At 45.4% G+C, this 10,798-nt stretch overlaps 1 protein-coding gene across 1 annotated transcript; it reads left to right on the top strand.

Annotated features, from left to right (window-relative positions):
- The first annotated feature begins 3,204 nt into the window (after positions 1 to 3,204).
- LOC143639418 (histone H2A-Bbd type 2/3-like) lies at positions 3,205 to 3,708 on the top strand. The gene is made up of 2 exons (XM_077107560.1): positions 3,205 to 3,253; positions 3,410 to 3,708. Exons 1-2 carry the CDS (start codon positions 3,205 to 3,207, stop codon positions 3,706 to 3,708), a joined length of 348 nt encoding a protein of 115 aa, XP_076963675.1.
- The last annotated feature ends 7,090 nt before the right edge of the window (positions 3,709 to 10,798 follow it).

Here is a 10,798-nt window from a genome sequence, read left to right as displayed (position 1 = left end):
ATCAGTTCATGTCACTACCAAGATTAGATTAGTTGGTTCACTATAACCTATAGGACATTCCAAGACCCGAGCATGGCAAAAAAGAGCCTCCATGACCTGGCTCCTATCAACCTCTTCTCCAGCTACATCAACCACCACTGGCCCACCAGCACTTACTCTCCAACCTTAAGGAACTAATTGCTGCTCCCCCCAATCCCGCCAAATGCCTTGGCTTCTCATCATGCCACAAATTCCTTCACACACACACACACTTTGTCTCCAAGTAGCTTACCTGATTCACTCCTATTCTTTCAACAAAATGTTCGTTGACTATTTATTATACATCATGACCAAGTACCATCTAACCCACAAATATAAGGTTGGCTCAACATATAAAAAATCAATTTATGTAGGATGGCATATTAACAGAACTGGGGGGGGGGGGCGGAGGCAGGGACGGGTTCAACCATCATCTTAATCACACAGAAAAAGGATCATCTGACAAAAATCCAATGCACTTTCACAAAAATAAATTCAATAAAGTAGAAGTACAAGGAAACTTCCTCATCCTGGTACTGTGCATCCATCGAAAACCCAGATATATAGAAACACTAAAGCATCCACCAAAATGTGTGTTGGGGAAGGGACGAACCCTATTTGAATATCCAATAAATGGGCTCAGCAAAGTTACAGGATCCAAGATCAACATGCAAAAATCAGTTGCATTTCTATACACTGGCAGCTAACAAACTGAAAAGGAGGTTAAGAAAATAATTCCTTTTATGATAGCATCAGAAAGAATAAAATACTGAGGAATAAATTTAACAAACACATGTAAGACGTGTACTCTGAAAACTATAAGACATTGCTGAAAGTTATTAAGAAGACCTAGATAAATGTAAAGTACTCCATGGTGATGGGTTGGGACACTTAGTGTTGATAAGGTGGCCATAATCTCCAAGGCAACATACAGATTCAGGGTGAAGCCTGGTGGAATCCAACCTGCCTTCTTTGTAAAAAATTGACAAGCTGATCCTAAAATTCATGTGGAAATACTGAAGACCTGGATGCCTCAAACATGCTCAAAACAGAAGAACAAATTCGGAGCACTCACACTTCTCAACTTCAAAACTTACCAGAGAGTTATAGTAATACAAAAATCGTGGTATTAGCATCATAATAGACATATATGTTCATGTTATAGAACTTAAAAGTCAGAAACAAACCCACATATTTGTGTATAGTTGATTTTAAGTAAGGGTGACAGGCACATGTAGTGGGAAAAAGAATAATCCCTTCAACAAATGATTCTGGGATGATCGTACAGACACGTGAAAAAGAATGAACATGGACCCCTGTGTCACACCATATAAAAAACTAACTCAAAATGGATGGATCACAGACCTAAATGTAAGGACTAAAACTTTTTTAAACTCTCTCTCTCTCTCTTGAGTTAGTTTAACAGGATTTATTTGTACAGAATACCCTTGGCCTCCGTTCCCATCCTTGATAAGAATGGTGCTTTTTAAAATATCTTTGTTTATTCATTTTTATGTGGTGCTGAGGACCGAACCCAGTGCCCTACCTGTGCAAGGCAAGCACTCTGCCACTGAGCCACAACCCTGGCCCATCTTTTTTAAACTCTTAGGGAAAAAAAAACAAACATAGATGTAAATCTCTGTGAACCTTGGATTAGGCAACAGTTCCTTCACCATGACACCAAAAGCACAACCACAAAAGCATTTTCTTTTTGCAAATTGGACTTCATCCAAATGGAAATCTTTCAGACACCAAAGGACTCTTATGTAGAGAGTGAAAGGACAACCTGCAGAATGGGGAAAATATTTACAAATCACATAACATATCTGAAAAGGGTCGGGTTTCCACAATATACAAAGAAATCTATAGCAAAATGACATTCAACCCAATTTCTAAAAATGGGCAAAGAGCTTAAATGGACATTCCTACAAAGCAAATGCACAAAGGGCCAAGAAGCTCAGGGAAAAATGCACAACATCATTAGCCATTTGGGAAATGCAAATCAAAAGGACCATGAAGAAGCACTTCACACCCGCTTGGATGGTTATTATACAGAAAACAAAGCAAAGAGAAAACAGCAAGTTTATTTGAGGATGTTTAGAAATTAGGATGCTGACACACTGATGTTGGAATGCTGCTGTGGAAATCAGTTTGGCAGTTAGTCAATAAGTTCAGCATTGAATTACCATATGGCCCAGGAATCCCACTCCTAGATATAGACACCAAAGAATTCTAAACAGGTGTTCAAACAAAAACCCGAACAGGAATGCTCACGGAAGTACTATTCACAATCGCCAAAAGGTGTACGTCATCACCTGTCCATCAGCTGATGAGTGGATACACAAAATGTGGTGTATGCATACAATGGAGTATTATTCAGGTGTGAAAAGGTCGCGCTGCAACATGGATGAACCCTCATGCTAAGCGAATGCAGTCGGACACGAAAGGCCACACATTTAACTCTGATTGCACGTATAGTTTCCGTCCAGCATAGGCTATTCTCTATGGTAAGAAAGCACGTTAGTGGCTGCCAGGGGCCCTCAGGAGCAATGTGTGTGTGCGTGCAGGTGCGCACACCCAAGAGCGGGGGGGGGGGGGGGGGGGGGGGGGGGGGGGGACGACGGACAGCTTAAGGGGTACCCGGTGTTTCTGGGGGGCGGTGTAAGTTTCTTGGAAGTAGATGGTCCTCGCGGTGGTACAGCACTGTGATGGGACATACTTGACGCCTCTGACTCGCACCCCCCAGTCCTCCTCTTCTTCCCTAGACTGCTCCCCTCCAGCAGAAAGTGAGAGCTCCTGTGCCAAGATGGGAGGGCCCTGGCCAGTGAGGAGGCTAGGAGGCCAGGAGGCCATCTGGTCGCCCCGTCTAGGCCCAGGCCCATGCACTGCGGACCAGCCAGGGAGTGCTGACATCACCAGAGCGCGTCATTGCTGACCAATGAGGGGGCAGCCGGGGGTCGCTAGGATACGGGGCCCTGAAGCACTGGACCCAGACTACCTGCCGCACTCACCAAGCACCCACCGTTGGTGTCTAAACCGGCATCACATTGGGCCAGGCAAAGCCCAGTCCAGCCGAGCTGAGCAGAGGGAGCCCAGTCCAGCCGAGTCAAGCTGAGCAGAGCAGAGCAGAGCAGAGCTGAGCAGAGCTGAGCAGAGGGAGCCCAGTCCACCTGAGCTGAGCCCAGCATGCCAAGGCAGAGGAGCCGTCGAGGAGGAGGGGGAGGAGGAGGAGGGGGAGGAGGGGGAGCAGCAGCAGCAACAGGAGGAGGAGGAGGAGGAGCAGCAGCAGCAACAGCAAGAGGAGGAGGAGGAGGAGGAGGAGGAGCAGCAGCAGCAGCAGCAGCAACAGGAGGAGGAGGAAGGTCGTCGTCGGGGTTGGCCCGTCCCCGGAGGCAGGCCCGCTCCCGCACCGCCCGAGCTGAGCTGACCTTCTCCGTGAGCCAGGTGGAGCGCCGTCTGCGGGAGGGCCGCTATGCCCAGCGCCTGAGTTGGTCTGCCTCCGTGTTCCTGGCCGCCACCCTCGAGTGCCTGACGGCCAAGGTGCTGGAGCTGGCGGGCAACGAGGCCCGTCACAGCGCCAGGAGGCGCATCACCCCAGAGCTCCTGGACATGGCGGTCCACAACAATGCGCTGCTCAGCGGTCTCTTCGGGACTACGACCATCTCCCAGGTCGCCCAGCCCCGGCGCTAGCTGCTGCTGCTGGCTCGGGGGGCCCTCGCCCAAGCACCGGCCCACCTGTCCACCAGGCCCCAGGCCCCCTCGCTCTCGGCCAGCCTTGCCTGGCCTGTGCCTTCAGCCAGCCCTTTCATTAAAGCGTTTCAAGAAACCCTCCGCCTGCCTCAGTCACTTTGTGTTGGGGGCAGGGGGGGTCTCCAGGCCTCTGGAGTTGGGGGGACAGCCAGGCCAGGCGCTGGGAGTGCTGCGGGGTGGGCTTCAGGCCTGTGGCGTTAGGTACCTGGGACGGCAGGAGGAGTAAAGAGAGGAAGAAGACAGAGAGAGAGAGAGAGAGAGAGAGAGAGAGCGAGAGAGAGAGAGAGAGAAGAAGAAGAAGGAGGAGGAGGAGGAGGAGGAGGAGGAGGAGGAGGAGGAGGAGGAGGAAGAGGAGGAGGAGGAGGAGGAGGAGGAGGAGGAGGAGGAGGAGGAGGAGGAGGAGGCCGCCGCTGCCTTCTTCCTGGGGGTGGGAGGGGCAGTGCAGGGGGTGACCCTGGGTGGCAAGGGCAGGCCAGCGTGGGCATTGTGGGGTGGGCGTCGAGGTACAGAAGACGCCTCCCCGTGGCCCTGAATGACTCAGGGCCTGCCTGCTTGCGTGCCTGCCTGCCTGCCCACCCACCCAAGTCGCCAGAAAGGGGGTGGCCACGACACTAGGGCCGTGGGTCGTGACAGGACCCATGTCTGAAGGCGACCGGCCGCGGTGGGGTGGACAGGTGGCCAGAGTGGCGCGGCTGGGCCCCCACGGGGCAAGGAGCTTCGACGGCAAGATGGAGACCTGAGGGGGGAAGGCTCCCGGGAGGAAAAAAAACAAACAGGGAACTCGGGTCAAGCAGGGTCATGGATTGAGCTTTGGTCACGTTCAGATGGAGAAGCTGCTAGGCGCCCTTAGCAACCGAGGGCCACTAGCTGCAACCTAGCAACAGCTGGCGCCTGCAGAGGCCCCGCAAGCCCAGGACCCCGCCTCGGTGCAGAGGCCCTCGTCTGGACCGCCCCGTAATCCGTCATTGGTGTAAGTACATCGCGGACAGCCGGCCGGCCCCGCCCCGCAGCCACCATTTGCATATGCCCCGGGCCGGGGACTCTGCATTTGCCTGGCGGGGGCCTACGGGAGGCCAGGCCCCGCCCCCTCGCCCTCGATTTGCAGGAGCAGCTCCCCGGATGGCCAGGCCACGCCTGCCCGGGACCCTCGATTTGCGTAGGAACCCGGCGCCAGGCCAAGCCCCGCCTCCTGACCCGCGCTTCGCAAAGGCAGCTGGCTTCACGCCTCTCCGGTCGCGTCGGTTACTGAAACCAGCCCCGGACCCGCCCGCGTCCCTGATTGGCATACGCGCCTCCCAGCCAGGCCCTGCCTCTCACCTTTGCACATCACCAGGGCGACGGGGGACTGCGGGGGCGCCGCAGCCAGACGTGTGCTTCGAGGCGCGCGGTCGTGGTAGGCCGCCGCAGGCCGCTGCAGCGTGACGCACGGCACGCCGCGGCCCGCCGGCGGCGTGGCCGGGACCTTTGCCCACGTAGGCGTGTCCGGAAGTTCCCGTAACCCGGCCCCGCCCCTCCATCCTTGGTTGGTTTGAGCAATTTATGGCGGGTTCTGGATGGAGGGTTTGCAAAGGAAGTTGGCTCCTTGCTAAGTTGCACTTCACATTGTTCTTTAAAATACTCTTGGCGTATTATGGTTTGCATTTAAAAAAGAAAAATATATAGAATGCTTGTCAAAGTGTGGTAAGGATGACTATTTAGGATGTGAGCATAAATACAAGTGCACCGGTATTTTGCAGTGGGGGAAAGTGGACTCAACTCAAAATACAGCATGTGTACATGGGATTTTATTTCCCTTTTGGGTCTGTGGATAGATAGTTACTAAGAGGAAACAACAGGGGTAAATGGAATTCTATCTAAGACTTAACGAATTCTTGCTGAAAGCAAGCCAGAGTGATTAGAGGTTACCTGGAGGCAGGCTGAGGGATAAGAATCCTGATCATGTGTGGAAAGTGATCAGATATGGAGGGAGATTCTTGGTAACTTTACCAAGGTTTTTTGCTAAAACTAAATGTCTAAGGAATTGCACAGATGGCCCTAGGAGAAGTTTCAAAATTTGATTAAAATTTTCCAAGCAAAGAATCTGTAAATATCACCAAGGAAATGCCATAGTAAGCTTGGGGAGCCTGATTTATACTCGAGTGTGAGGCCACTTTTTTTAAAATATTTTTTTAATTGTTGATAGACCTGTGTTTTATTTATTTATTTATTTATTTATTTATTTATTTATATGTGGTGCTGAGAATCAAACCTAGTGCCTCACACATATCAGGTAAGTGTGGTACTGCTGAGCCCCAGCCCCTGTGATGCCACTTTTTAAATTAAAGGTATATCTGTGTTCCTTCTGTGATTTCAATTGATTGGAAAGAAATTTCATGCCTCCTGTTTGTCTTCCAGGCACTAATCTCTAACTGACCCCATGAACATCAAAGTGGAGGAATGAACACTCTACCAAGAGAGAATCTAAACAACAGTCTAGACTTTATTTCAGGACTTATGCTGGATCCTAAAGGGAGTCACAGCTCTGACAGTGTATGAGCTTGACTCAAGCAAACAACAAATTGGTGTAGCTTTTATAGCATCTGAGGACTAGTTGAGAACTGGGCCTCCTGTTATTTTTACATCTAGAGGTGGGGTTTTAGCTGGAAAGACAACCATTAGGGAGAAAGAAGACAGTATGGTCCAGGAGGAGAGAGTGGGGAAGAAGGCAAACAGGCAAACATTCATCCCTTCCCAGTGTCAATGGGTCCTGAAGAGAGGAGGCAAATACTGACACTGGGTCCTGAACTTTCACCCTTTCCTGGAAGAAGAAAAGCAAATAGGGAAGTTCTGGGTAACAATGCACCAAGCTCTGGGTTTTTTTTTAGAGAAAGAGATGATTTTTTAATATTTATTTTTTTAGTTTTTGGTGGACACAACATATTTATCTTATTTTTATGTGGTGCTGAGGATCAAACCCAGTGCCCTGCGCATGCCAGGTGAGCGCTCTACCACTGAGCCACATCCCCAGCCCCAAGCTCTGGGTTTTTATCCTTTCCCAATAACCCTGAGTCCTGAAGGGAAAGGCAAACAAATGAACTCTGGGCTCTAAATTTTTATCCCACTAACAATAAATTTCAAGATTTTACAACTGTTTCCCTGAGTTAGAATAAATTTTGAGCTTTTACAGCTGTTTTCCTTAGATTTTTAACCTGCACAACTGCTTTCCTGACTGTATAGGGGATGTTGGGGAGTTAAATTAGATAACACTTGCAATAAAGCTTAGTATAGTAGGTTTTCTACATCTTTAGTCAGGATTGGATCAGAAATTCAAAAAGGGTGGATTTTGAAGGTATAGGGTTGGGGAAATGAAAGAATATCAATAAATTTACTTAGAGGGAAGAGGGGGCAAGAACAAAAGAGAATTTCAAGAAATCATGGAGTTTTTATGGTTTGGATGTGAGGTTTCCCCCAGAAGCTCATGTGTGAGGCAATACAAGGTTTAAAGGAGAAAGATTGGGTTATGAGAGTCTTAACATAATCTGTACATTAATTTCCTGATGGAATTAATAAGTGACCAAGTGACCGCTGAAGACAGGAAAGGTATGGCTGAAGGTGGTAGGTCATTGAGGCTGTGCCCTTGGGGTATATATTTTGTATCTGGTGAATAGAGCTTTCTGTTTCCTGGTACCGTGTTCTGGGCCGCCATCTTTCTCTATACTCTTCTGCCATGATGTTCTTCCTCACTTCAGGCCCATAATAATGGAGTTGGCCATCTATCAACTGAGACCTCTGAAACTGTGAGCCCCAAATAAAGTTGTCTTCCTCTGAAATTGTTCTTGTCAGGTCTTTTGGTTGCAACAGTGAAAACGCTTCCCTATTATTGAAAGTGCTTAAGCAGATGCTAGAAATCCTTTGGGAATTATATGTAATTTTGATCCATTATCTATTATTCCCTAGAACCATACAACTCATGAATGTGATGGAGAACAACTGAGAGTCCCCTGCCCACAAAACATTATCATCATATCTGCTTTTTATAGTTACAGATACCCCATTGAAAACTTTTGCCTAACTTCAGTGAAATTGGTAGGACCAGTGAAAATGCCACTTGTGTGTCAGCCACAGCTAGACAGGTAAGATGCAAATTTCATGAGAGTAAGTGTCCAAGTAGTTTTACATTACAGGGAAGTTTTTCTAATTTTATCTGAGAAAGAAAATGATTGGATAAGAAATTACCAGAGAAAGGTGAGTAAAATGGGCTGGGGTTGTGGCTCAGTGGTAGAGCGCTCACCTAGCACACACAAGGCCCTGGGTTTAATCCTCAGCACCACATAAAATAAATAAATAAAGTTATTGTATCCAACTATAACTAAAAAATAAATATTTTACAAAAAGGTGAGTAAAATGGAAAAGAAAGAAAGTCATATATGGCTTTACTACATCATTTAGGTTAGAAGAACTTTGATTTTAGTTACATAATCTTAATTTAGCAATTTCTTTCCTCTCATAATTATAGCTAACATTTCTTGATCATTTACTATGTGTGAGGCATGCTGCTTGGCACAGTGCTTGCATCCTCTTCTTTAATCTACATAACAACCCTGTGAAGCAGGTACTACTTTTTTACCACTTAATAGATGAGCAAACTGATATAAGGTGAACTGATTCTCCTGAAGTTATACAGCTAAGTATCAGGGCCCATTGGTGACTTACATGGGACCTGGACTAAGGGATTTTTTAGTTGGGAAGTCCATAAGAGTTCAGCCTCTAATATAAGCTAAAATATATGTGGAATAAATTGTAAATATTGCAATAAATTGTAAACATTCTCCTTAAGGACTACTTTATAGGCAAATTCCTGACTGACCTATCATTTAATCTTATTCATTTAAAAAGGCTACTCTACCCATATTTACTTTCTTAGTAATAATTTAGTCATATTTCTGATACCACCAACTCCACAGAGGTTATTAAAAGATCTCCATGTTGTTAAATTTGATGGATACTTTGATGTCCTTACCTGACCTGAGACAGTCTACCATGCAACTTTTTATTTTATTTCCTTTTATGTGGTGCTGAGGGTCAAATCCAGTGTCTCACACATGCTAGGCAAGCTTCACCACTGAGCTACAGCCCCAGTCTCCATGTTACTTTTTTAAACATTCAGTTTTCTTGGTTTGCATGATGCCATTATCTCTTGGTTTTCTTGTTGCCATTCAGCTCTTCCTCTCTCATTTCAACTAGCCACAAGTATTACCTGGTCATGTTTCTTACCATTTACAGAACCAGACAACTCAGTTTCTCCGTATGTTAAAAGGTTTCATTTTTGTAGTGATTGAATTAAAAAATAGTCTTTTGCCTAACTTTTGCCAGGAATTAGTATCTCTATTTAATATACAGAGAAATAAAATTTTATGAATATAATTTGTCAACAGTTGCAGAGCAAGGAAGTGACAGAGTTGCAATTCAAGGCCTTAGTTTTTACATCTAATCCATCACTGTACAGTCAGCCCTTCGTATCTATGGATTCAACCAACTAAAGATCAAAAATATTCTAAAAATCATGTCTATACTGAACATGTACAGACTTTTATCTTGTCCTGATTCCTTAAACTATGTAGGATAACAACTATTTATATAGCATTTGCGTTGTATTAAATATTATAAATGATCTACAGATGGCTTAAAGTACATGGGAGGATGTGCATAGGTTATATGCAAATACTGAAATAGTTTATATAAAATAGTTTATATAAGGGATCCATCAATTTTTCTATCCCTGGGTGGGCAGTCCTGGAACCAATACTCCCAGTTACTGAGAGATGACTACATATTCATTCTTTTTTCATATTTCAGTGAATAGAACTTCTAGGTGTCAGGGTAAAAAGAAAGATTCTATTGGAAGATTAAATAATTGTAAAATTCACTGGTGAAAATGATAACACATTGATGTGCAAATTTTCATTCAGTAATTTCTCTTTTTTCCTTCATCACAAGAAAGTTCTAGGTGAATGCCAGGACCAACGCTGATGTCAGATAACTGTGAATCATCAGATATTCAGACAAGACCTATGTCCTGGGACATAGAAGTAACCAGGCCAAGTTTCACAGAAAGCTATTAGGTGCCAGAAATGCCAAACAAAGGATAGAGCCTCCTACATTTGTGTTATAGGTGGGCTGGTGAGGTTGCTACCAAGAGAAATGTAGAGGTAAAGCCATGGAGGTGTGGGTATGTATTAACCATCCCAAAACCTGATGAAACCCAAATATGGAATAATGTGAAACTTCCTAATGTTAATTTCACATATACTATCTTCTGTACTGATTTGATAGATTCCCCCTATAATTTGTCATTACAGTCCTTAATCTAGTTTTATTTATTTTACTTTTAATTTTTTAAAGCATTGGTTGGATTTATTCTGTTTTCCTTTCTCATGTTCATATGCTGTCTTCTTTTGCCTCTTTTTCTTCTTGCATTATCTGCTCCTATCTCTATCTCCCAATTTTATTTTTATTTTTCATGCCCTATATAGCATAGTAGTAACTTTTTTTCTTTAATACCTAATTTTTCAGCCTATTCTACAGCATTATCCCCATTTTTCACTTTTGGATTTCTGGAGTCATAGAAGTCATTTTCAATAGGTTTTCCAAATTTTATTAGAATATAGCTTTGGTCTAAAGTAGTCACAGTTATTAGTGATTATTATTTCCTTTGAAAACAGAGCTAGGGACTGAATCATGATCATGTTGATACATAGCTACATGCCAGGTCCAGGGAACATAGAAAAGAGAAAGCAGCTTATTAAAAAGCCCCTCACATAACCATAGAGAGAAAATCACCACACAGATGTGTCAGGAGCTGTCATGGGTTGTATGTGGGTCACCGTACATGGAAGCCTAGTAGATAGAGACATCTGGTGTCTGGGAATGACCAGTGGACATTTTCTCTGGCCAATTACCCAAGGACAATGTGAATTTCTATCCCACTCTGCCATGGCCCACACAGCACCTGAGTGACCTGCCAAGATGTCAATCAACCTGCTAACTGCAA

Source organism: Callospermophilus lateralis, chromosome X, assembly GCF_048772815.1.
Source record: "Callospermophilus lateralis isolate mCalLat2 chromosome X, mCalLat2.hap1, whole genome shotgun sequence".
NCBI classification, from domain to species: Eukaryota; Metazoa; Chordata; class Mammalia; order Rodentia; family Sciuridae; genus Callospermophilus; species Callospermophilus lateralis.
This window is presented reverse-complemented; position numbering and strand designations above follow the sequence as displayed.